This window comes from Aspergillus mulundensis, assembly GCF_003369625.1.
Source record: "Aspergillus mulundensis strain DSM 5745 chromosome Unknown scaffold_8, whole genome shotgun sequence".
NCBI lineage: Eukaryota > Fungi > Ascomycota > Eurotiomycetes > Eurotiales > Aspergillaceae > Aspergillus > Aspergillus mulundensis.
The window spans coordinates 389,666-414,829 of record NW_020797896.1 but is presented as its reverse complement, the minus strand read 5'-3'; the positions used below and the strand labels follow the sequence as shown (position 1 = coordinate 414,829).

Below are 25,164 nucleotides of genomic sequence, written 5' to 3'. Positions count from 1 at the left end.
CCCAAGGAGAGCAGCACATAGACATTTTATAACAAGTGCAAGTGTTCGTTTTCTTTTCAACCTCCATATCCAGACTCACGATTCGCTACTGACAAGTCTAGTCAAGCACTAACATCACGTGTCCGGCCAAGAAAGATGATATCCCATCCTCCTTTCTCGCAATTCCACCCAAGACACCATAACGAGTTCAATGCCTGGCCCACTACACCGGGGCCCCGGATTACTGGAGGTCAAGCTCGGCTGGGCATACCGTCTGGATCTACCAGATGAGTGCGAACAATGGCGACTGTATGCGATCACCTCATACGAAGGCACCCAGGAGTCTACCGAAGCGCTGGCTATCTCCTCCGAGAAGAAGTCTGTTTCCTGGATCGCTTGGCACCAGCCATTTCGGTTTGAGGTCTCTGCCTCTCCATCTCGGGATTTGACGATCTCCGTATTTGCGAGAGCCTTGTGCGAGGGGTCTGAAAATCAAGTCATCTCGCTAGGACTCATCACACTGGACCCGTTCTCGCTCGCCTCGGAAATGCAAAAGCTGGATATACAGAATGGCACGGGGAAAATGGAAGTCCAGGTTTTGTACACGCAGAAGGAGCCGTCTTCCCTCGAGGCGAGGGAAGTTTGGGATATTCTTGGGGAAAACAGTGCTGGCCTTATCTGTGTCGAGAAGAAAGACACAGGTCGATCCTATGGCATGGAGACCATTGACGTCCGGAGCACTGCCGTTGATACGGAGACCCTCCAAGCTACCATCGAGCACCCATTTATCGCACCTCTCAAGTTTGTTTTCAGAGCCGATCCCCAGCTGAAACTCCTTTCGCCGCTGTCTAGCGGGGGATATCTTTTCGACCATCTGCAAAGAGAGCGAATATTCGATGTTAGCAAAGCTAGATTCTACGCTGCAGAGCTGGTTTGTATCTTGGAATTCTTGCATGGCAGGAATATCGTTCTCGGGTCTCTGGAGGCAGAGAATATATTACTTGACGTGGTCGGGCATATCAGTTTATGCAAGCCTAGCCTTTACAGCTTGAAGTTATCATCAGCTGGAGGAGATGAAGATTGCATTTGCCCTGGCACGTCCCAGTATCCACCACCTGAAACCATCCTAGATGACAAGGTGTCCCGAGCTGGCGACTGGTGGGCTCTAGGAATCATCCTCTCTGAGATGTTGATGGGCCTGCCGCCATTCTATCACAAGAACGATACAGACAGGCGGCGAAAAGTCCTTCACCAAGAGCTCCAACTACCTGAAAGCATGCCCTCCACCGCGAGGGACATTCTAGCCGGTCTCCTTCATAAAGACCCCGCTCGACGCTTAGGTGGGAATGGAGTCTCCGAGATAAAGGCTCACCCGTTCTTTGAAGATGTGAACTGGGACGGATGTGTCCCGGCAAACCATGCAACTCCTTTCAAGCCTCACGGTATTACGGTTCACCTCCGGGGCGAACTCCAACCCAAGCAGCCTTCCAGAGCTTCAAATAACGAATTTCGGGTCAAGGAGGGAGAGGTGTACGAGCAGCTAGGGAGCGATGATTGGCCTTTATGGATACCGAGGGGCCAGGTTATAGACAAGAACGGTCCAGTCTCAATAGAGACCAGGGAGAACGAGGAATGGGAGCTCGTGCAGGACCCAGCAGATGAAGAGTTCTATTTCTGGAACCGCCTCACTGGCGAAAGGGTCCTGGCCTGCCACGAATCATTTACGCAAGCGTTAACTGGACAAGCCCTTCCCAGCATACGCAAGCAGGCAGCACTCGCAGCCGCCTTGCAAGCTGGATACAAGCAGCAGGTATTCTCTCATCTCCTCAGGTACGGGGTCGATTTGAACGTCCACATCCTCGACCATGACGAAACGATCAACAAAACAACCCCCGACGGCATCGAGTACAAGCCCGACATCCTAAACATCATACCCGTAACACCACTAGAATGGGCAGTCGAGCACAAAAGAATCGACCTCGCCACCCTCTTTCTGGACAACGGCGCAGACCCAAATTACACCGTCGCCCGCCGACACGGACCCGCGCTGATCAAAGCAGTGAAGCAGAGGGCCCAGGATCTCATTGAGATCCTCGTGCATCGAACAGACCGCGTCTCCTGCACCCGGGCCCTCGGCCGGGCCGTCGAGACGGGCGACCTCACAAGCGCCACTACGCTCCTCGCACACGGTGCGCTTTGTGACTTCAAAGAAGGCGATCGCCCTGCCCCGCCTCATCCCTGGTATCACGATTACGACTCGCTGCTATACCGGACGCTCGAAGCGCCGGACTTGACTCCGCCTCTTGTCCGCGCTGCAAGGACAGGCAATGCGCGTGTGGTCGAGCTCCTCCTGAGCCACGGCGCCGATGTCAACGCCGCGTATCATGACCTTGGTGGCCTTGAAAACGAGACTGACACCCGGGACTCGGCGATCCCAGCGTCTTTTCCCTGTGGCCGAGTTGTTTATCTGGCGATGGAGATGGGGCATATTGAGGTAGTGAGGTTGCTTGTTGATGCTGGTGCTGATATTGATCTGGAACATTGTTTCTGGCGGGTTTTGGGACATACGTGTGTGCCTGCGCCGAGGTCGGTGTATCTTGGGGTTAGGGCTGGCTTGGAAGCAGCGGTGGTGGAAAGAACAGCAATAGTGAGGATGACTTGAGTAGCAACCTTCAGGACGAAAAGGTTGATTCAAAATCTGATACGGAAATAAGATAAGTCCAAGTACCCTAACTATAGGACACCCAGACATTTGAACATATACCTGTACTCCAAACTCCCCAAATCACCAAATTGTGGAAATATTGCACCGCGACAACCGGGAAAACAGTATCAGCCTAAGAAGGCCTGCCTCAATAACTCAATGAAATAGATCAAAGTGACATGTCATCTAAAGGAGCCTCGCCCCTCCGCCTCAACCAGTGCTTTCAACGTATGAGGTGTCAAAGAACCAGTGACATCCCAGCCATAGATCTGCCACGCGAATATCTTCAATTCCGCCACAACGGACTGGCTCCCGTAGTACGCAAAGATACTCGTCTCGTTGACCTTCCCGTTGAGATCGCTCCATTCATTCCGCAAGCCGTAGTTCACGCAGTCCACGACATCGGAATACGACCAGTCATCAGGCAGCAGCCCGTACCGTCGCTCTACAAGCCGTAGAAATCGGCTGAAGCCGGCATACCCGTCGCTCACTCCCGAGGCGTAGATGCTGTCTTCGTCGGCGTGACCCTGCAGAGCCCACTGGTTGTACATGCGCAGACGGTAAGTGTCAATCAGCAGCTTGTAGACGTCATCGTACGGGCGATCGTGCAACCAGGTTTTACTCTGGAGCTTGTGGTACGGGTTCTCGATGACGGCTAGAAGATTCCTCGGACGGATGAACGGGTTCAATCGTTCGGCGGAGTTGCGGCCGCAGACTTTCTTGTGCGTTTTCCAGTCGGCTGTTTGGCAGTGGCGCGAGCAGTACCAGGCCATGCTGCATTTGGCGCAGCGCTTGAAGGGGGGAGCGGTGGTTCCGCGCTTTTCGCATTTAGTGCAGGCTTGGATGGTCGCGGCGACTTTGACGGCCTCCGAGGTCTGGACTTTGCGGAATCTCATTGTTTTGACAGACATGTCTGGTCGTTGGATAGAGAGTGGAAAGGCTAGGAGAAGCTGTGACAGTATATGTTGGTTGCAGCTGGATCAGAAACAGTTGGGACACTGACTTACCGGGTAAATTCGACGGATATCCAGAGATCCCAGGTCTAGTAGACCAGCTCGTTCCATAAATAGTCGAGTGGTGGTCCGTCATCGAAGCGAACGGTGTTGTAAATGGTTGGTAGTTGGTGATGCAGGTGCATACCATGGGCCCCGCCGCCGGCGCCAAGAGGTCCCCACGGGGGCTCGAATCGAGGCCATCGCCGCCGCGACTTGCAATCCCCCACTCCTCGCTAACCCACTGAGTCTGGTCCTTCTTCATCCCGCCAGCGATCTGCAAATCAAATAAAGCAATATCATCCTATGGAAAACCAGCAGTGCAGCGGATGGCCGACCCGAAGCCTCCGCGTTTCCACGAACACGCGCGACGCCGCGAGAACTCGCACCGCGTACGGCCCCATCTCATCGTCCGAATTCAAAGTGCGAAACAACTAAACTGAACGCCCTGATACACTGCCTGTCGCGAACGCAGAATCAAATGCTTTGGCGAATAGCTATGTCGCTATTGTACGAAGCGAAATTTGGAATGCGTTGTCCCTAAAAACAGCAAGCGCAAACCCTTCTCTGTCGCGTGAGTTTCTGGAAATCGGAGATGGCTGGGAATCCGCTGACGTATTTGTAGTTCGTTCGAGATCTGGAAAGAAGAGCGGCATCCGGAGAATCGAGCAGACGAGATGATGGATAGGTCACACCTGCCGTACCCTGGCGAGATGAGGAAACCGAGACGACCTTTCATGTCGGAAACAGGCGCAGAGCTGCAGACGAATCGTACTGAAAGGCTGAAACTGGCGAGTTGATCCCGAGAGAGAACTTTCGTGAGTTGGCTTTTGCCCAAGTTTCGAGGGTCTGCTAACCGACCAAAGCTATCAAGACCGACATGGTCATGTCCTCAAGTTCGACGTTTAGCTCTCATATCAAGGCAATTTCTACTATCAGGTCATTGGGCAATCGTCATGCAGGACGATCCTTGAAAATAACAGACAACGCCTATAAGCTGCCGCTCCCAAGTAGGGGACGAATCGGGGCGACACACATAAAGAACTGGCCGACTGAAGAACAATCTCGGAAGCTGGTGAACGGCATCACAAATTCCATCGGACAACTACAACATTTATTTGACTCCAAGTCTTTCTTCGAGCGGCTGCTGCCATCTATAATTGTGACGCGGCGCCTGGGAAGAGAGCATCCGGTCCGCATTGCGTATGTCTTTTCTACCTATGGTCCAACGCGCGTTGTTTGGCGGTATATTTCTCTGCTCAATCCTCTCTGCCCGAGGTTGCTTCCACCCAAATTCAGTCCGCTCAGTCCACTCAGTCCAGAGCACCCAACGGCCTCACCAGCCCAGGATCTGCCTTCTCCATTGCCCTCTTCCACCCCTCACGCTCCGCAATCCGCTTCATGTAAGCAACTATACTTGGATATTTCTCCAGACTTACGGCAAAAACAGACGGAAGGTCGTGAGCGGGAACAGTGCCATGCAGTCCGCAGCTGTGAACTGGGCGCCTGCGAGGTAAGAGCTCTGGGAAAGTTGGGTTTCCATTGCTGAGAGGGCGAGGTTTAGGCGCGCTTGGTTGATTGTCGAGACGGATGGAATGTCTGCGTTGGGGTTGGTTACGGTTGTGCTGGAGGCGGCGCCCGAGTCTATCTGACGCTGCATGTGGCTGAACAGGAGGCCGTTGAGAGCGGGCTGCAGTGAGCCGTTGGCGTGATGTAGCCAGAAGAGATACGGGGCGTAGTTGGGGTGGTTCGGCGGGAGGGCCAGATCATTGACGTTGTTGTCATCGCCACCGCGCTGGTTCGCTTTGGCGAGGATGTACTCGACAATTGCATTTGTTTCGCCGAGGACAATATCGCCGTCCGTGATGACGGGCGCTGTGCCGGTGGGGTGGAGAGCCTTGTAGGAGGCCGGGGCGGCGGATGTTTCGGGATCACGATCGTACGCCTTGAGGGTATAAGGGAGGCCGAGTTCTTCGCAGAGCCAGATCACGCGTTCGGACTGGGAGAGGCGCAGGTGGTGGATTGTAAGGACGGGGTCTGCCATGTTTAGGGAGGCAGCTGCAGAGCGCATGGATGGATCCTTCCTCGGTAAGTACCTGTGGTACCAGAACCTTATATAAGAAGAGACCTCAGGCTTACCGAGCGCCGGAAGCCGGAAAGTCGAGAAATCCGGACGGAAGACAGTATGGCACCATCCGATTACTTTACAAGACAACTCAAGGGTCCACAGTGTCCACTCCGTTATGGGCAGTGGACCTCAGGTTTCTCGACGCGGTTACGCAGTCTACAAGTTATCCAAGAATGGTTCATTCATCTGCCGCATTTCCCGATCCCAAAACACCTAGTGATGACATCAGTATGAGCCACGACAGATCGATCAAGGTGGAGGTGATGGACAACTTACCCAGTCGAACATCTCAAAGTCAGTTTCCGCATTGATCATTTCGTCAAAGGCTGACCAGACAGAGGAAGAAGCAGGCAGTCCAGGTGAGAGTGACGGGAGGTCTAAGATGCCGAAATCAGACACGTTACCAGTATTATTGGCACTAGTACTGGGTCCAGTGGCAGCCGGGGGAGTGCAGCTAGCGCTCGTGCAGGTGGCTACACCATGGCCCATCCGCCGGAGCATCGTGGCCAGGACCTCAGCTGCCTTTGTGACTTCCACCGGCGGCCTGGGGGTCTGACTCAAGTTTGTATATGTCTGGTGTAGGACCCGGACCAATTCTGTTGTCGATGTGTTCCCGGCGAAGGGCTTGTTAGTCTTAAGGGTAGGAGAGCTCGACTCATTGATCACTGCAAGACAGATCACCATTGCCGCGGTGAGACAATCAGACACGGAGTTGGAGGTGCCGAACCACGAGTGTCTTCTGCGCGGGCAGTGTAGCGCTTCTTCGAAGAGAAGGCACTGCTGCTCCAGAACACAGCGCGCTGCGTCCAGACACGCCCACCCGAAGGATTCAAGCTCCGGGTCAAAGCGCGACGACACCAGGTATTGGCGATGGAGGATACAGCGGGAGCGTTGATATACCATCTCCAGAGTGCGCTGCATGAGCAGGCCGCTGTGAGGGGATGCTGGATCGGGATGCCTTGGCGGCGGCATGCGCAATGAACGCGGAAGGCCGTTTCTTAGAGCTCCCAGCTGCTGGCTTAGACGAAGGGTGGTTGCTCGTGAGATGGTGCCCTTAGCGACAAGCTCGGTGATCTCGTTGGCTATCGAGCGGAGGTCGTCAAGAGCGATCATGAACACAACGCCGCTTACTGTCTCGGTGGCCGATCGTGACGGAGGCAGAGCAGACATGGTTGGGTGGAGATCCTCATCTAACAGATTCCGTGGCCGGGGCGTGTCGGCCAGGCCGGGATAGAGCACTCTGGGGAGCCCGCTTTGGGAGGCCACGACGTTATCGATGACCGAGAGCAACAGCCAAGCCCTACTTCGCATCTCTGCTTCAAAGGGCAGCGGCGGTGGACGGCACAGGTTACCGCTCTGGTGGTATCCCATCATGATTGCCAGGCGCGACACGATCCCGAGAAGGATGGAGACGCCTGTCTTGGAGTCATTGTATTGCAGGTATTCCACGCCCAGACACATCAGTGCGGCCTCTACCTTGAAGCAGCCGGGAACGGTGATGTCCGATTTTGAGAGGGCGACTGCGCAGTTCTGGTGCAGGGCATGGAGGGACTTGGGCAGCTCCGCGGACGCCTGGGAGGGGTCCACAAAGCGCTCGATCCAGAATCCGGCGGCCAGAACCCCATAGAGAAGGGAAAGCCAGGCGGGACTGATCGTCAAGGACGATTGCCAGAACTGGCGGTACTGTTTCCATGTCAGACCAAATTGCATGGGGGAGGTAGGTAGGTAGGCATCCGAACCTGAGACTGAAATGTTGGGACGTGAATAATCACTGCGAAAGGTCAGTCGAATGTTGAGAGGCAGCAACTGGGGCGACCGTACTCAACGATGGCTCAGCAGACTCCAGGAAGGCGGAAACGAGTCTGTCTGTAACATGCCGTGGGGGTAAGGAGGCGACCAGCTCTTCGATGCTCACATTATGAGAAAGCCCTAATAGCAAGTGCGCGGTATTCCCACCCGATTTGCTCTCGACAGCACGATGACCGTTGCGGTCCAGTTGTCTTGTCTGACATCCTCAGCTCGAGAGAAGATAACAAAGGGGAATAAGGGAATACAAACGGCGTCGTCCATAAGAGCCCGCCAGTGGCTTGGCTGGACAAACCCACCCGGCTCGGATGCAGGCTGAAACCGCACTTCCAAAGGCGTACGACGATCCCTGCCGATCTTGCAGTCCGGCAATGAGGGTTTGCTGAGCGCAGGACGCGCCTGAACATAGTGACAGGAGGCGGCCTGATCGCGCTTCTGGCAGTTCGAACAAGGACGGCCGCGGTCACATTTCAGCCTGCACAAGTGATCAAGTTATTCCCGTACTGGGATGGTTACAGCAAAACTTACTTTTTCTCTCGACACGTAGTGCAGGAGAGCAGCACTCGAGGCTTCTGATCCCGTCGCTTCCGATCTACAAATGGGCGGAACTCCATTGCAGGGCTTGTACAGAGCAGGAAATCCGGGGCCCGGATTTCTCAGCTTTATAGTGCGGGTTTCTCGGAATACTCGGGTTACAGGGCTTTCTGGTAAAATATTCGCCCCAAGTAGCCCGAGCCAGTCATCGACCGGCTTCCCGTGGACCGGCCCGCAATGGCCCTGTCAACCACGTTTCTAGTGACCCGCGGATATAAGTTGTATAGGTAACACTCGAGGTCCGCGGATATAACAGGAGCACTTGCACTGCCATGTGCGGTGCCTTGAAGGTGATGCCCCCATACGAGAATGGGCTATTTCAACGCCTATATAAGCCGAGCCCCCATCAGGTTCTCAAAGCACACTCTCGTTTCTCCCAAGCCAGCCTTGTCCAAGTATGGCAGATAAAAAACCAAGGTTCCGCGTGGTGATTGTTGGCGGGTCGATTGCAGGCCTGAGCCTCGCCCACTGCCTGCTCCGGCAACAAGTTGACTTTGTGGTCTTGGAGTCCCATCAGGATATCGCACCGCAGGTCGGCGCATCAATCGGCATTTTACCAAACGGGGCTCGGATCCTGGATCAACTAGGTTGTTTTGATGATATTTTAGCTGCCACAGAGCCCCTCCAGGAAGCAAGCTTCTGGAATGCTGACGGCAAGCTCATCGCCCAGAGCAACCTTCCCAAGATCCTCGAAGATCGGTACTTGCCACGCATCCTTGCTTGAGATTGTTTCAGGAGCTAACCATCTCATAGCCACGGGTATCCGTCGGTATTTGTGGACCGGCAGGTAGTGCTCGAGGTTCTTTTCCGGCAGCTTGGGAAATGGCAAGATCACATCTTGACCGGGAAAAGAGTCGTCAAGGTCGACCATCTTCCTGATGGCGTCAGGGTTCACTGCGCGGATGGATCGGTGTTTGAGGGCGACCTGGTTGTTGGTGCTGACGGGGTGAGAAGTGTGGTTAGGCAGCAAATGTGGAACTATATGGATTCCAAGGGACTTGTGAAGGAGGCCTCAGAGGAGCGTGCAGCAATGGTCTCCGAATATAGCTGTGTTTTCGGCATCTCCGCCGCAACTCCCGGTTTGGTTCCCGGCACCAGCCACCGAACCTTTGGCCGGGATTGGTCCTTCCTCACTATCATCGGGAGGGCGGGCAGGGTATATTGGTTTTTCTTCAAAAAGTTTGACCGAAAGTACTCTGCTACTGAAATCCCGCGCCTGGATCAGACCATGGTCGACCAATATGTTGCCCCCTACCTCAAGAAGCCCATTAGCAGTACCGTGCCGTTTGAGAAAGTATACACTAGAGCTATGAGCAAGACTCTACTGGCCTTGGAAGAAGCGTGTTTCAAGCACTGGGCCATCGACCGCTGGGTTTGCATTGGCGACTCCGCGCACAAGGTATGTTGAGAAGTGTATTGCAGTTCAAACTTCTGACATTCCGTGACAGATGACCCCTAACCTAGGCCAAGGAGGCAACAGCGCAATTGAAAGCGCTGCGGCGCTCGCTAATTGTCTTGCTAGACTCCTTCAGTCCTCTTCAGATCCGACAGTCTCATACACGGAGCTAGACAACTACTTGCAGTCCTGGCAAGAGAAACGACGGCCCCGTGCGCAACGCATCTGCAAGGACGCCCAGGGCCTGACTCAACTAGAAGCCTTGAAGACTATCAAGGACAGGGTGGTCGGGCTCTACCTTCTGCCATACCTCGACGAACACCTGGCCAACACAACATCGAAGACCATCGTTGGAGCGGAAAAGATTGAATACCTCCCCGCGCCAGCCAGGTCTTTAACGTGTAAAATGCAATTCACTGACTCCCTGCCGGCGCAGAAGGTCACCCTTTGGGAGCGAGCACTTTGGACTGCGCCGCTTCTAGGTATATTTGTCGTCAGCAAAGCCTCGCTGGCACCGTTGATCTCGGCGTTTGGGCGGCATCTGCAATCCACGTTGGAGAAGGGGACTTGGGGTGCTGCGAATGGGGAGGTGCTCGACCTAACGAGGCCTTTCTACCACATCGGCTTTCTTGATAAACTCATGAGGCCTCTTGTAACTTGCTTTTTACCTTCAGTCACCGGATCCGATCCTCAATCGCATCTTCAGATGCTGTCATTTATGACCGACCTGGGACCGATCTACGGTATTTGGCTACTAGAGAGCTACCGCAATGCGCACTCTTTGTTTGAGGTTCTCCTGTGAGTCGATACCCCATACTATCTCCATGAAAGCCCACTCACAAATCAATAGGCCGCTGGCAGCAGGTACCATCTTCCAACTGCTAGGCATATATCAAGTCGCCCCTCTCTTCCTCGCCCAAGAGTATCTCCGTAATCCCCTTTCCAAGCTCCTCGTCGGCGACAACAGGAAGATAAGCGGAAGCCTGGTTGGGTCTCTGACCATCGCCACCATAGCCGGATACCACACAATTACATATGCCAATTTCCTCGCGTCCACCCTCAAATCCAGGCAGTGGTATAACGCCCTCTGGCAGGTTTTTCCGCTCACAACGCCTCTCCTTCAAGGCGCTATCTACCTGACAGCACGCGCCCTCAGCACAGCACGTCAATATCACCAAACATCGACGCCCCAGAAGGACACCCCGCGACAGCGAAAGCAACGCCACTGCACCCCCACTCGCTACGTATCCCGCACCCTCGCTCTAATCTCAGGCCTCACCTTCCTCTACGCCCGGTTCCGCGCGGCCTATCTCCCTGTCTCATTCCCCGCCCTCTTCCTCCCCTCCGCCCAGGACGCTCTAGCGCCAGTACCCTCGCTCAGCGATGGCATCGCGCGGTTCTTGAAATTCGACGAGCTGATCGCCTCGGCGAGCGGGTTTGTGTGGCTGGCGCTGCGGTTCCGCGAGCTGGAGGCCGCGGGGGCAAGGGTCCCCTGGGTCAAGGGGTGTTGTGGGTTTGCGGCTTCGCTGGTGACGTTGGGACCTGGGGCTACCTTTGCGCTTGGGTGGGGATGGCGCGAGGAAGTTATGGAGCAGTTGGCGAGAGAGAGGGGGAGTAGTCGGTAAATGCTGTATTGAGACCGTCAATCTCAACGCTGCAGTGCGGGCTTTAATGGACCTGACCACCTCGGCAAGTGAACGATGCAGCCCTGGAGAGAGCAGGGGGTCCGTCAACGGAAGAAACGCCGGTGATAATATCGACTTAGCTGCATATTCCAAGAAGCATCGTTCCTCCAGCGTCCAATCTACTCAATCCACGTCTTTGCATGAAGCTAGCCCTGTTTAGGAGAATGCAGGTACCCCTCACACTAAGCAGGGCAATGCCAGGATAAATATGGCCAATCCCCTCCCGCTGTGTCTTTGCGGCTTTGCGAGCTCATTTTACCTGCGATGGCCAGGACCACAGCTCTACTGGGGCTACTCGCCTCCATACATAGTGCGTTTGCTGTCAGCACAATTGACAACTGGGAAGAGATCACCCCTTCTCCTCATATTCAATGGACCCCCTGCTTCCAGAACTTTACTTGCACCCGACTCCAAGTTCCCCTTGACTACGGAGATCCAAGCCGCGGCACCACGGCCATCGCATTCCTCAAGCGCGCTGCAACGAATGCAACCAAAAACACCCGCAACGTCCTCATCAATCCCGGCGGACCAGGCAACTCAGGCGTCCAATATGTCATGGGAAATATCTTCCCCTTCACCGACGTGATCGGCCCAGAGCATAACATCATCGGCTTTGATCCTCGCGGTGTGGGCAACAGCGGACCGGAGGTCGACTGCTAGCCCGGCCACCCTGAACAACGAGCACAGTATGAGAGACTATTCTACACCGACACGGCATATGCCTCGTCGACCTCATTGAGCGAGCAGTTCTATGCCGCGGAGTTCTTTGGAAAGGCGTGCACGTCTGTTGTCGGTGGGACGGACGGTAGCGCGGCCTTCGTGAGTACTCCAGCCGTTGCCCGCGACATGCTCACCTTTATCAAGGCCGAGCAGAGAGCAGCCGGGGAGCCAGAGGGGGATGCTAGATTAGCATACTACGGATTCAGCTACGGCACTGTCCTCGGGGCTACATTTGCACACATGTTCCCCGACAGCGTGGGCCCAATGATTCTCGACGGGGTGGTCGATGCCGAAGATTACTACGACCTAGGATGGAGAGAGAACCTGCACGACGCAGACGCAGCAATGGACGCATTCTTCGAGTTCTGCGTGCATGGCGGACCGAGCATGTGTTCCTTTTACGGCCCTAACGTCCAGAACCTCAAGCGCCGCTTCCAGAACCTCCTCGACCACTTGAAGTACCATCCAATTCCCGTCAGCAATCCCACATCGTGTTCTCTCCCCGCGCTAGCAACCTACTCAGGCCTCAAACAGATCGCCCTCCAGGCGGTCTACGCGCCCGTGTCATACTTCCCCATCCTCGCGGACGTCCTCGCCGGCCTGGAACAGGGAAACGCAACCGCGTACACAGCTGCAGTTACAGGGGGCTTCACCGTCGTGAACCCTTGCACTGCGAACTCGTCAAGCTCGATCCCCGACATCAGCCCCGTGATCCGCTGTGTTGATGGTGTGAATGGCAGCCAGCGGATCGAGACACTCGCAGAGTACCAAGAGTATGCCAGTTACCTGAGTAACCAGAGCCAGGTTCTAGGGGAGGCGTGGGCCAATATCGCCAATGGGGTGTCCTGCCGGTCGTTTGAGGTCCACCCGCATGAGACGGGAAAGCTTCATGGTTTGTGGCGTGATTCGGAACTGTGCGTACATGATCTAGCCTTGTTTATGCTGACGGACGTGGTGGACTCTGCAGACTCGATCCTGCAACGCAGGAAGACCGCCACGCCGCTCCTCTATGTCAGCGCGGACATCGACCCCGTTACCCCGAAGCGGAAGTACGCAATGTATCTTATTCCCCCACCGCATCGTTATTGATTTGTTTGTCAGTGCGTACAAGATGTCTTCTGTGTTCGAAGACTCCACCGTCCTGCTCCAAGCCTCCGTCGGGGTAAGTCCGGGCACTCACTCTCTCACTTACTTTGATGCACCTGAGATAAAAGCTAACGCATCCCTGTCACCAATAGCACACTGCAATCGCCAGTGCATCGAAATGTCTAGCGCGGCATGCCCAAGCATATTACACGCATGGCGAGCTTCCAGAGCGCGATGTAATCTGTGCAGCGGATCTTGTGCCGTTTGAGAAGGTCGTGGTGTAGGGCATTGGCGTATCTGGACCATGAAATGGTTTGAATTCTTTGGATATAGGGTATTGCGAGGGAGGCGTTGTGTACATGGTACCTACCATAGGTATGGAGCACCGCAAAAAGATCCCAATTCCCAACCTTGTCAGAGGCCGGGACAGGGTGATGAGAACTTTTCGTTTGGCGTTAGGTTTTTCATCTCGCGATATCAAAGAGATAGGGTTGATTCGCTACTAGATCAGACCTAATTAACCCAACCCGGCCATCATACACCCCCCGCTTTGCAACTCTAGATATCCACCCATCCAGATGTCCGATTTCCGAGTTTCCCTGCAGGTTTGCTGCAAAGCAGTCGAGGTCACTACTCCCGCGTCCCCAGCGAAGGTCTCCTAGCCGATGTGCAAAGGAACCTGGAAATATTTATGGCGATGTGCGGGACTCACCGAGAAGATTACCCGGCAGTCGCAAAGCAGCAGATACAAACGCAGGGTACTAGCTGGAGCCGGGGGCAGGCCGGTAGCGGCTCCCAACTCACAGCATCCCCGCCTATATTGAGGGCTGACCAGGATTCATAACTTTAGATATATATTTACGTGCATGGGCCTGTCGGGCATCAATTGCCAGGATTAAGCAAAACAACTAACCGGGTGAGCATATAGAAAAATGCGTACTGCGATTCGCCAGGAAGGAAACAATCAAAAGCGATTTCGAAACTCAATTTAGACTATACCCCTCCTCCACCAGGGCTGTCACATTACCACTGCCAACAAGCTTCGGTTCTTCAAACACGTCGTGCGAGTCTTCAACAGCCCGCTGCACCTTGTCCGCGCGGTACCGCAAGCGGGTAAAGAGGCCCTCTGCGTCGAGGAGACCGTTTTCATATACAGAGGACACGTGCAGCAATGTATGAAGGAAGACAGCCAAGGCGGCATGGTAGTCAGCTGTCGTCTCAATCGGGGCAAAGTAGTCACCCATGCGCTGAAATTGGATGGCGACACCGGAGGACTCGGGGAGGAAGTAGGAGTCCCCTAGAACCGCTAAGGAGATGGACAAGATGGGTGACGGACCAACTCTGGTGCTGGGGCTGGCGCTGCTCGAAGTCCCCGATAAAGGCGAGGTTATTGCTGGCTCAAAGAGAATGCCTCGGAGTTTCGCATCGGACTCATTGGGCCCGATTTGCTGGCGTATGGCCAGATGCCGCTCGCCCAAGTGGTAAAGAAGCCGCTTCCATGCGAAAAGCTCGATTTGGAATGGCTCGATGTCCTCCACCTGGCTGGCGAGGCTGACGATGGCAACGAAGCCTTCGATTGGGTAGGAGAGGAAAGGCAGCTGGTAGATCATTCTGTTTGGGTGGCAAAAGGCCAGAATCAGTGCATCCGTGAAGGATACGCCCGTGTCGACGTATTCAGACATCGGACTACCGACAGGTGTGATGCCCGCCGTTCTGGGTATACCATCGAGCTCGCTGACTTCTCTACAGCACCACTGTAGGCACTCTAGGAAGTTGGCGGCGGAGGGATGGCTCTCGAACAGGTCTTCGATTGTGGAGCAGAGCGAGGAGAGAAAGACGAGGAGGGTAATGCCTTCGTGGAAGCGATGCTGGTATACTTTATTGAGGGTCTGAAGCCATTGCCGGCGATTATTCTCGTCGCGCGGTGAAATCAGAGGAAGTGCAGCGTCTACGCGCTCACCGTTTGGGAGCCCCTCGACTTGGAGTAGGACGAAGGCGCAAGCGTCACAGGCTGTCAGCGGAAGTATGACATCCGTCTCCGGGTAGTTGCCCAGAACCAATGGGTATTTGTGTCTGGCCTTGCTGTTGATCTGGGGGAAGTGAGGGGTGCTGCTGGCCTCGCGGTTGATCTGCAAAAGGAGGCACTGGATAGAATTGGATTGCCCACAGATCGGACACGTTTGGTAACTTGGAGAATCGTTCATCTGGGCTGGGGCGACTCTGTTGCCTCTGTATCCCGGCAGGAAAAGAAGGTCACGCCCGACAAAGCTGGGATGGGAACGAGGCGGAGGATATGGCGATGTGGGATCTGACAATGGGTGATCCTTGCGGGCCAAGGGGCTGCTTCTCTTGACATGTTCGGCTGGCTCAAATGCAGTATCATCGACGTCGGGAGATGTCATGGGGGTTAGGAGGCTTGGGGACACGGGATGCCTGGCAAAAATGTTCATTGTCGTCAAAACATCATCGAATACTTGGTTCATCTTTGTGGGCAAGTCGCACTCAGTTTCCACCCTGACCAGAAATTGACTCCAGTTGGCTGAATGTAGGTGGCGGAGTCTCGACTTAATGGCGTGAGCGGCTGGAGATGTATCGGAAGCATAGAGGGCCTGCCAAAACTGATCTGGCTGAGTGCCAAGTATCTCCGGCTTTATAACTACGTTTACCAGGGAAAGGAGGGTGCTTTTGGCGGCGCCGCCTATATCGTCACGTTGCAAAAACCTGGAATCCTTGGAGACTGTCACAGACCGAGACTTTGCAATCCAGTCCTTCACGAGCTCATCTTGGCCCCTGGTCTTTGCCGCGAGGATTATAACATCCAAGGCAGAATAGTCCGACAGGAGATCAAGCTTGTCGGCCTCGGAGACCGTGTCGTTGTAAATATCTCGCAGATCGAAGTGTCGCCCGTCGGGGAGCAGGACTGTATCCCGGGGCAGCTCTGTTGGTGCGGGGACTCGGACGCTGGACAGGCTCTCGTAGGTGATGGTCGCTAAGTCTTCCCAGGCTGTTCGTTTTCCAAACACTGAGAACTGTCTGTCTTCGGACAGCATATTGGCGAAGCATCCCTTGGCCTGGAAGACGTATACCAGGCCAGTCCTGACATCATGGAACAGAAAGATACAATGTGGAGCGACAGCAAACACGGACATGCCGACTGAAACATTGCAGTCGAACGGGGATGCGGCAGTGTAGCCAAACAGAACGATCACGCAAGCGGTGCCGTGGATGCCAGCTTCCGGTATGGCATTGGCGAATCTGTGAACTAGCGGTTCGTCAATCTGACCATCTGTCAGAAGGAACCAAAGACCGGAGTTTCGCAATCGCGCTTTACAGGCGGCATTCTCCAGTAGCGCTCCTGGATCAGTTCCTCCGCCAGAAGTCAGACTCTCAACGGTTGCTAGATTCCTGGGAGGGTGGCTCTTGTGAGACCAAGGAAGTATCGTCGACCGCGAGACCAGGTCGTGTGACTGGGAATTCGCAGAGACCGCGAGAATAGCGTCCTGTTCCTGGCGCAGGATTCGTCCAGTTGTGCTCCCGGAGACATCGACCGCAAATGTCAGCGGTATCTCTCGTATGGACAGTAGTCCATCAAGGCTCTGGGAGGCGGATACTTGCGTATCCCCAGTATGAGGGGCAAGACCTGCAGATGCTGGTCTGGGAGGAGGCGACATGGGTAGCGATACCCGCGAATGCTCCAATGGGCTTTTGATTGGCGACTCGATTGGCGAAGGGGCGAAAGACCGATCGGGGGTGCGCCTGTCCTTTGTGCTAACGGGGGAAGGCGCAGCCGACGAGGAGAGGGAGCCGCGAGACTTGGCCCGGTCTCCGCGCAATCCTGGATTGGCTGGATCAGTAGTGGTCTGGCTCGAGCAAGGTAGGAATTCGTACTCTCTTTCAGATTCTTGAGAATGTTGGTGCTTCCGGGCGCCTTCCGCGCGTGGGTTATCCTGGGTGTGACGGGGTTGTTTTGAGTATCCATGATCTATGAGGTATTTTGCGCAGAGTGAATATGAACGAGGTGGACTCCAGGCACCGGGAGGGGGGTGCGTTTTGATAATGGCAGGTGGTAGGACAAGGCTGCAGTCTGCCTCTTACCATGGGGCTCTATAGAGGCAAGGTTTATGAAGCACAGCCGCGTCAGCCTTGCGTGCCAATCACTGGCCGTAGCCCGGAGAATAGGTCGAAGAGACCGGGGGTGAGATGGCTGGAGCGTCGTATCCGGGGCTGCGGTGAAGCGACGCCCTCGCGCGGAATATCGACGAAAAGGGCGGTTGTTGGGTCGATGAGACCATGGGGGGAGAGGCCGAGGATGAGCCCACCCGCATCATGTCCATGGGGGAACGGGCTGAGTCTTTGTCGCGAGGCGGAGGCTGTTCAGCCTTGTCCAAGTCTGGAGCCACGTCATGCTCCAGCCATTGGGACGAATGCTGTCTCGCATAGCGTGCTTTCTTTTTTTCCTTGACAGGGGTTGGCTTTTCAGCTCTGTCCGCAGTCTGACTTTCTGGGGGTGCACTCTCTTGGGACGATGGCCGCTCGCTCGCTTCTTTGGAGGCAGGAGTGGCCGGCTGTTTCTCCGACAGGGAAGCACTGGACTCGGCCGGGGGAATGCTGAGGCTGTCCTGTCCATCGTCCGAGGGAAGGATCCAAGATGGGCTCAGAAAGGAGACTTGGGAGTGAAGCTTTCTGCGTCGGGGGTCGCGCATTTTGCTGGATGAAGAGGTTGAAGGGGGAGAGAAGCGGAAGATGCAGGAGGGGATGGAAGGAAGTACAGTACGTACAGTACGTACGTAGGTATAGATACGGTACGAGGCAGTGCTGAAAAGAAAACCAACACACCTCCAACGCTGAGGCGCAGCATCCCCTCGTCACCAAATGCCTGTAATATCTTCGCATCGCCCTGGCACTCTTGAAGGTCACATTCAACTTGTCTTCAGACCTGGAGCATGGCCCCCATGTACGACGCCAATGGTGCCCCCGAGCTGTAAGTCTGTCCCTGCTCTCCGAGACCCAGAGTAATAGAGCTTGGGTCCAGAGAGTATTCAAATGCGATCGCACAGTCTTTTGAAGGCTTTCAGAGATCGCAACTGTCCGACATCACTTTGGTCCGGCACACCTCCTATCAGCCCAATTCCCCAGTGACGAGTATAACCCTTGCCAGTGAAGGGGATATCAGGAACTTGGTGCGTTCTGATCATGAATGCAGCGACATATCCCTGACTGCCATCTAGAAGCGCACCAGTGCAGAAGGGGCACATGAGCTCTTGTAAGTGGCATTCCAGCATCAATCAGATTGTCATTGACCCCACAGCTTTATACACAAACACCTCATCCTAAGCCCACAGGATCAGGTTCCGAGAGATGCAAACAGACTGCGCATCTCAGGCGGGAGCCTGGAGGCCCTTGCGGCCCGGCTGAAGATTCCCCTTGGATTCATCTTCGCCCTTTCGCGTCACTACCTCCCAAACGGTCGAGGATCGCGCAGAGCGCCAGGAAATAGCTCGTCCACAGGGCTCGATCTTTGGTACTTTCTCCCAGTCAGAGTCCAGGTCGAGGCGCCCACCCCTGTCGCCAGTCCACCAGAAGCCTCCAGTCAGAACCAGATGAACCCCTTTCACAAGCTTCACCTCCCGAGTGTGAAGCTCGATATCCGGCGCTCCTGCGTGGCGATCTTCACAAACATCGATCCGGTTTCGAACCGCGTCACCTTTGTCGCGTTCGACTTCATGCATGGACGATGGCCGAAAGTCGCACTCGAGCCGAGACGACGCATAGAGGAAGTCATTGGCGAGCAAAGATCGACGGCAAGCGGCGGATTTGGGCACTTCATGCACCTGGTATACCTGAGTAGCGCGACGAGGTGGTGGACGAACTCCCTGAACAGCATCAACGAGCAACTCATCGCCTACGAGCACAAACTCCAGACAGAGCTGAGTGCCCAGCATACGACCCCAGAGGCCGTGCTGACAGACATCAACCGTGCCCTCCATGCAATCGCGGCGCATCTGCATCGCTATCTGTCGGAGCTCCAGTCACTGCAGGGGATAGTGGTGGATCTCGCCACGCACTTTGAGTCGTTACATGAGAGCGAACCGGGCAATAGCGATGTGAATAGCTTCGAGAACGCCGCTCGTGGATTCAGTCAGATTCTTTCGCAGGTCGAGGCATTGCATGACTTCGCTGAGGAGCTGGAGAAGAAGATCACCAACAATCTTGCCTTGGTATGCCTAGTACCTTCGTCTCATTGCCCTACTAATACCTTCAGTTATTCAACAGAATCCAAATCAACAGCGACAGACTCCTCGTCGCCAACGGGCAAGCAATGCAGGCCATCCTCAGCGCAATGCACGAGGACACAAACCTCGCCCGCAAGATGGCCAAGGCATCGCACTCCCTGGCCCAGGAGATGAAACGCGATAGTGTCGCCATGCGAACTGTACGTCTTCAAGCCATGGACATGTCTTCCAGCGTCAGGACAAGGCGGGCTCCCTAACATTCCCAAGATAGCCATCGTCACCATGTTCTTCCTCCCCGGCGCGACCTTTGCCGTGAGTCATATCTTCTCGTCTTGACCTGTGCTCTGAATCAATCCTGACCCACCCCACAGGCCCTCCTCTCCATGCCCTTCTTCAACAACAACAAATGGCTCGAAGACGCCTCCAGATTCTGGGTCTGGGTCGTCATGACCGTGCCCTCGACTGGCGCTTGCTTCCTCTTCTACCACAAGTGGATATCCAAGTCGAGGCAGGCGATTGCAGCGGATGATATCCTTCTCGAGGCGCAGGTGTAGAATGCAAACCAGCTGTATGCCCCGGATCGGGACGTCTCCTGAATAGTCTCCTGAATAGTCTCCTGAATAGTCTCCTGTGGAACAGTAAGGATGCTGGAATAGATTCGTTCACAGGCCACATGCATGCACGCACTCGAGTCCGACTGCATCAACTTGGGTTGTAGGTAAATCTGCAGGTGTCTCTGGCCGTTTGCTTTAGAGGAGTAAGACATTTCGCCTGAGCATCTACCTACCAGAATGCTGCACCCCATCCAGCTGTCCGGTGGTGCAGGCCACCTACCACCGTTCCCGAGGCACTCCTGACTCGTACCGTCCACGCTACTGAGCAAAGGTTTACGGTACAATTGCCAAGGCCATTGGTTTAGGTACTAATCTAGTGGGCGAGCAATGGATGCGGCTTCAAAGCCGCGCGAGACTGCCATCTGCCCCAGTAGGTATGGTATGGCATGGTAGGACCGCCCCGTGCTCGGCGTCAAAATGGGAGCCCTAACCCCCCGGGCCCCCGACGCAGCCGGCTCAAATACCCTGCTCACCCTGGGGCAGCTCTAGGGTTGAGGGTCCCCCTATCTTATATAGACAACTCTGAAATTACAGTGGTTGCGTAGAAATCCCGGAGATTATGGAGATTACCCTTCTTGTTATAGTAGGTAAACAATACGGCCCTAGAGTTGCATGACCTCCAGCTTGATAAGAAAGTCACCACAAGTAGGGAGAGCGATTCGGTGAGCAGTGGGGCAAGGGTCGTGCCTAACTGAACCCTACCATGCAAATAGCCACGGGTTTTAGGGTCACCGTCGGCATCGCCAGCGTCCTCGGACATCCGATTCAAAGGTTCGCAACCAGGTGTTCCTCCTCTGGCAGGATGAAGGGGACTCCCAGGACCAGGGACACTATGAGCCGCCTTGAACCAAAGAATGTCCGGTGAGTACCAGGCACCACATTTTCACTTTACCTGAGACCCGGAATTTCGGATGAATTAGGGTCGCGATTTCCTCTGAACTAACCAGCGCCACTAGTTACGGCCTAGGGCTACATAGAAGCCCCTCCATTCCAGAAACCACGCCGGCGGCAATTGATGGGGAGGGGAGATATGATATCAGCTTGCGACAGAAGAGAATGGCATTGCGTGAAGACAGCCACAGGTCACAGGCGCAACTGGAAGAAAGGCTGCTGCAACCAGGGAAACCAACCTTGGGGAGAATCTTGGTGCCACAATTCCCCCGAGATCGTTTGTGATGCGTCGAAGCATGACGATGTCCCCAGGTCAGGAATGCGCCTGCGATGTAACATAGAGGACAGGTGATCTTGAAGAAGCATGTTAGACGGATCTTGCACCAGGATATAGCCGACGTACAACATACTAAAGCAGATTGCGTATTTGCTATTTGGCGTTATCGATGTTGAAGTCACTCTGGAGGCCTGCAAAACGCGCGGCGGGGATGCTGTTGTGACCACGGTACTGATAGTTCATAATATGGTATAGATCGGGACGAAAGGGGATCCATCACTTGTGAAATCTGGAGATCGAGGCAGGATTCAAAGATTCTGGGGTTGAGAGTTGCTCGCCGGTTAAGGGCCGCCACCCTCAGCATCAAGATAGCAAGCCCTAACTCCATTTACCAGCGATGAGCTTAAGGGCCAAGGAGTACCCTGCTCTCTCTGACCTGGTCGTGCCCTGTGGTATGGCTTGCGGTCAGCCTTGATTTAGTTTAGGCACGGTAGGTTTTTTTTTTTTTTTTTTTTTTTTTTTTTTTTTTTTTTTCCACTATTTCTTCTACTTATGTTGCTTTATTTTGCTTCGGCCAACCAAGCTGCGAGCAAGCAGCTGCTCTCCTGAACAGACTCCTGTCAAGCACTCAAAGCCTGCTTATACGCAGTAGCAATATCCCTCCAACTCGTTATTGTCTCTGATGGTGTACCGGTATGCTGGTGGGTCGGGCATGATCTTTATCTGGCTGGGTCCGACGGACTAAGGGACTTGGTAGCCCATGCTCCACCCCTTTATGCTCTTTGTCTTAGTCCATAGTTACTTAATAAACTATACCTAGTTCTATATTTTAATTTTTACTAAAAAAAAGGCCTAGCTTTGCTTGCAGGAAACTTTAATTAGGAATATCCTTAGGGCAACAGTAATATAAGCTATCCCCCAAATCCTCTCCCAAGTATGGGGAAGTATAACGCGGGCGCGTAGACTGCCTGCAGCGTGATCTATTTAAGGCCTAAGAAGGTTGCTAGGATAGGGATAGAGCACAAGGAATTACTAACAGGGAGGGGATAGTCCTTTAGGTACTAAAGTAGGTTATAAAACTAGTTTTTAAGACCCTGGATATTAAAGCCCTAAAAGGGATATATTTTTAGCCTTTTATATATATAGAACTTATAAAAGTAGTTTATTATTATATTTATATTATATAGGTTTTTTTTTATTTTAGGTTATAGTAGTTTTTAGTATTAACTATACTATTAAAAATTATTAAGCTTATATTATTAAAAAATAAGTAAATAAAGGTTACTTTAAAAATAGTATTATAGCTAATGTTATAATATAATAATTTTATATTATTTTTTTTTAATTTTATAGCTATTCTTTACTTAGCCTTAATGAAAGTAAGTATATTATAAATAATAGCTAAAATACTTATAAAAACTATATTATTATTTATTTTATTAATTATAAATATACATGTTTTTTTTAAAAAGGTTTGTGGTAAAAAACTGCTTGCTTAATAAGGTTAATAAAATATATATTATTTTAATATAAAATAATTATTTATATTATACTTTTTATTTTAAGCAGCCAAGCTAGCAGTTAACTACTACTTTATTATTATTTATATTATAAAAATTAAAGTTAATAATATTATACTTTAAGCTGATTATATTAATAATAAAAAAATATTACTTATAATATATTAAATACTTAAGTTACCTGGCCTGCTGGGGTTAATAAAAATATTATAAGTATTTTTAATTATATTTATTATAGCATACTTAAAAAATACTATAGCTATAATACTATAGCTTAAATTTTTATAATTAAAAAAACCTAGAGTTAGGTGCATGTAAAGTTTTAAAATAAAGGGGTTATTAAATATTAAAAAAAGGTAATATTATTTTAGTTATCAATTATATTAATAATAAATATACTATATATAAAAGCAAGTAGTTTTAGTAAAGCTATAATTTTAATTATTATAAGTAAATAAGCTTTATAAAGTTATAAAGGCATAAAAAGGGACTTACATTATATTTATTTTAGTTATACCTTATTTAGTGTAAGGGGACCTGTATTTTTTTAACTAGTCTAGTTTTATGCAAAAGACATGGATTAAGTAGATTGGACGCAAAAGGAATGATGTCTCTTAAATATTCAGCTAAGTCGATATTATCACCGGCGATCTTCGGGTGATTCTAGCAGTCCATAGAGCCCAACGCAATAAGGACGGGGAAGCGGCCTTCCTGGTCATGACGTTCTGCATGTCAATTTAGATGTTCTTCCGCTGATACGTCGCACTGCACCCCAGGAACTGGCAGTGAGATAGAGGGAGGGTATGTATATTGGCCATTGTGGGTTTCTATGCATGAGTTGAAGGACGATGGGAGGATTCGTTGACCATGGACAAACGCGGCCAAAGCTACCTAAGTATACCAGGACAGCAAATAGTGGTTTCCTTTCCACTTTGCGTGTTTCTACTTCCCAAGCAAGAGCCAGGGAGTCTCTCGAAATAAAGTACACAAAAGCCACCCAGCATCAGCGCCTGTAATGCAAGAATGGTGTTTCGAGAATGCCGGAATATGTAACACGCAACCTTCGAAATCCAGCGACATAGGGGTGTGCATTCCTTTGTTTCTGTGTGGATCCAGGAGACCTTTAAGGCTTGCCGCAGAGATGTTCAGAAGTATCCTTGCCAAGGGCCATAGTTTCGAAGGACTTTTCTAGAGTCTCTGTACCGCAATATGCTGTTAGCTTCGCTGCAAGACTGTGAAGGGGCAGGGAATCTCACCATGTGCCTCAATGAAGAAAACTGGCGCCTCTCTGAGAATGCATGTCCTCCACGTTTCCCAAGTACGAGGTACAACTTTGTCACCATAACCACTTCTAAAGTAAACCCATTGGCGTTCACCATCATAATGGCATTTTTCCTCAAGCCACTTGAAAAAGGTTTCAAGGCATTGTTCATCCAGCTCAACCGTCTCGGACGGCCCGCGCAGACCAAAGGTATCCAGATCAGGCTCCGCCGAGTACTCTGCTTGAGTCTTGTTGATCACAGAGATCTTGCGATTTGCGACGTGCAAGGCGCGGCTGTCTTCCTGTTGCATCTTGAACCAGGGTGCTCGGGGTGTGTTTTGAGGGTGTTTAGAATGACACAAAGTCGCCCGAATAGGTGTTTCGATTCTCTAGATTAAGAGGCTTGTTAGCTGGCACCCCGCTATAACACGGACGAGAGCTGCCAGGGAATACTGACCAGGTAAAGAGAGGGTTCAGGCTGAATCAGGAGATTAACATCAAGCGGGCAGGACGATAAGTAACTCCCGGAGAAGGAAGAATGGATGACTGGTGGAACCCAGCTAGGATGTCTTGAGGAGTTGTGGGCGAGGACGGGAATATGGGGTAGAAGGAGGATAAAGTGAAGAGAGTTGTGTTGTTTTGAATAGGCAGGCAGGCAGGTAACGTGACCAGGACGAGGCATGGTTGATTACCTACCAAACCGCTACTCTGGACCTGCTGGTCCCAGCCAGTTGTAGGCCTACCTATTCATAAGGTTGTTTTTCTCCAAGTGGGTTAAACACCAAAGCTTGTATTTATCATGCCCCCTGGCCTAATACTAATTTAGTATAGTATTATATATTTTTTAAAGCTTACTTTTTTATTTTTATTAAAGTGCCCTTTGCCCCTGGCTAACTTTTTAACTAAATATAAACTTTTTTTTTTAGATTTTTAGACAATTTTAAAAGTAACTTTAAATTTAATAATTTAAACTTTTACCCTACCAGGTATTATAATAAATATTATTATTTTAATTTTGAAATTTTTAAATACCTTTATTACTATCTTAATATTTTTTATTTATAGCAGGATATTAAGTATATATTATATAATTTAAATAAATAATATACTAACCCTTGTTATAATATTATAAATTATAACCTAGAGAGTTATTATTAATAAATAATTTTTATTTTTATTTTTATTCTTGTTTTTATTATTCTTTTTATTTTTTATATTTTTTAAGTATAAATAAGTAAACTAAAATACTAGTAATTATACCTATGCCCTTATTTTTCT

General features: G+C 52.0%; 10 protein-coding genes across 10 annotated transcripts; 4 read left to right on the top strand and 6 right to left on the bottom strand.

Annotated features, from left to right (window-relative positions):
• Nucleotides 1-190: 190 nt before the first annotated feature.
• Nucleotides 191-2,641, top strand: DSM5745_07542 (putative protein kinase; the record flags this gene model as incomplete). The annotated part of the gene is made up of 1 exon (XM_026749558.1): nucleotides 191-2,641. The coding sequence occupies one exon, from the start codon at nucleotides 191-193 to the stop codon at nucleotides 2,639-2,641; it is 2,451 nt and encodes an 816-aa protein (XP_026601590.1).
• A 224-nt stretch (nucleotides 2,642-2,865) lies between these two features.
• DSM5745_07541 (zinc finger MYND domain-containing protein) lies at nucleotides 2,866-3,940 on the bottom strand (the record flags this gene model as incomplete). The annotated part of the gene is made up of 2 exons (XM_026749557.1): nucleotides 2,866-3,623; nucleotides 3,691-3,940. The coding sequence occupies 2 exons, from the start codon at nucleotides 3,938-3,940 to the stop codon at nucleotides 2,866-2,868; spliced, it is 1,008 nt and encodes a 335-aa protein (XP_026601589.1).
• A 1,170-nt stretch (nucleotides 3,941-5,110) lies between these two features.
• Nucleotides 5,111-5,719, bottom strand: DSM5745_07540 (glutathione S-transferase family protein; the record flags this gene model as incomplete). Its single annotated transcript, XM_026749556.1, has 1 exon — nucleotides 5,111-5,719. One exon carries the CDS (start codon nucleotides 5,717-5,719, stop codon nucleotides 5,111-5,113), a length of 609 nt encoding a protein of 202 aa, XP_026601588.1.
• A 240-nt stretch (nucleotides 5,720-5,959) lies between these two features.
• Nucleotides 5,960-8,223, bottom strand: DSM5745_07539 (uncharacterized protein; the record flags this gene model as incomplete). Its single annotated transcript, XM_026749555.1, has 6 exons — nucleotides 5,960-6,016; nucleotides 6,080-7,486; nucleotides 7,543-7,574; nucleotides 7,625-7,808; nucleotides 7,862-8,084; nucleotides 8,138-8,223. 6 exons carry the CDS (start codon nucleotides 8,221-8,223, stop codon nucleotides 5,960-5,962), a joined length of 1,989 nt encoding a protein of 662 aa, XP_026601587.1.
• A 377-nt stretch (nucleotides 8,224-8,600) lies between these two features.
• On the top strand, nucleotides 8,601-11,224 carry DSM5745_07538 (FAD-dependent oxidoreductase; the record flags this gene model as incomplete). The annotated part of the gene is made up of 4 exons (XM_026749554.1): nucleotides 8,601-8,902; nucleotides 8,957-9,602; nucleotides 9,652-10,397; nucleotides 10,450-11,224. The coding sequence occupies 4 exons, from the start codon at nucleotides 8,601-8,603 to the stop codon at nucleotides 11,222-11,224; spliced, it is 2,469 nt and encodes an 822-aa protein (XP_026601586.1).
• Nucleotides 11,225-11,548: 324 nt separating this feature from the next.
• DSM5745_07537 (uncharacterized protein) lies at nucleotides 11,549-13,374 on the top strand (the record flags this gene model as incomplete). The annotated part of the gene is made up of 4 exons (XM_026749553.1): nucleotides 11,549-11,911; nucleotides 11,972-13,053; nucleotides 13,106-13,166; nucleotides 13,243-13,374. The coding sequence occupies 4 exons, from the start codon at nucleotides 11,549-11,551 to the stop codon at nucleotides 13,372-13,374; spliced, it is 1,638 nt and encodes a 545-aa protein (XP_026601585.1).
• A 699-nt stretch (nucleotides 13,375-14,073) lies between these two features.
• On the bottom strand, nucleotides 14,074-17,069 carry DSM5745_07536 (uncharacterized protein; the record flags this gene model as incomplete). The annotated part of the gene is made up of 2 exons (XM_026749552.1): nucleotides 14,074-16,925; nucleotides 16,979-17,069. The coding sequence occupies 2 exons, from the start codon at nucleotides 17,067-17,069 to the stop codon at nucleotides 14,074-14,076; spliced, it is 2,943 nt and encodes a 980-aa protein (XP_026601584.1).
• Nucleotides 17,070-17,244: 175 nt separating this feature from the next.
• DSM5745_07535 (uncharacterized protein) lies at nucleotides 17,245-17,793 on the bottom strand (the record flags this gene model as incomplete). The annotated part of the gene is made up of 1 exon (XM_026749551.1): nucleotides 17,245-17,793. One exon carries the CDS (start codon nucleotides 17,791-17,793, stop codon nucleotides 17,245-17,247), a length of 549 nt encoding a protein of 182 aa, XP_026601583.1.
• Nucleotides 17,794-18,042: 249 nt separating this feature from the next.
• DSM5745_07534 (uncharacterized protein) lies at nucleotides 18,043-19,877 on the top strand (the record flags this gene model as incomplete). Its single annotated transcript, XM_026749550.1, has 7 exons — nucleotides 18,043-18,071; nucleotides 18,123-18,270; nucleotides 18,319-18,353; nucleotides 18,399-19,308; nucleotides 19,353-19,523; nucleotides 19,591-19,635; nucleotides 19,695-19,877. The coding sequence occupies 7 exons, from the start codon at nucleotides 18,043-18,045 to the stop codon at nucleotides 19,875-19,877; spliced, it is 1,521 nt and encodes a 506-aa protein (XP_026601582.1).
• A 3,871-nt stretch (nucleotides 19,878-23,748) lies between these two features.
• Nucleotides 23,749-24,197, bottom strand: DSM5745_07533 (uncharacterized protein; the record flags this gene model as incomplete). Its single annotated transcript, XM_026749549.1, has 2 exons — nucleotides 23,749-23,822; nucleotides 23,882-24,197. The coding sequence occupies 2 exons, from the start codon at nucleotides 24,195-24,197 to the stop codon at nucleotides 23,749-23,751; spliced, it is 390 nt and encodes a 129-aa protein (XP_026601581.1).
• Nucleotides 24,198-25,164: the final 967 nt, after the last annotated feature.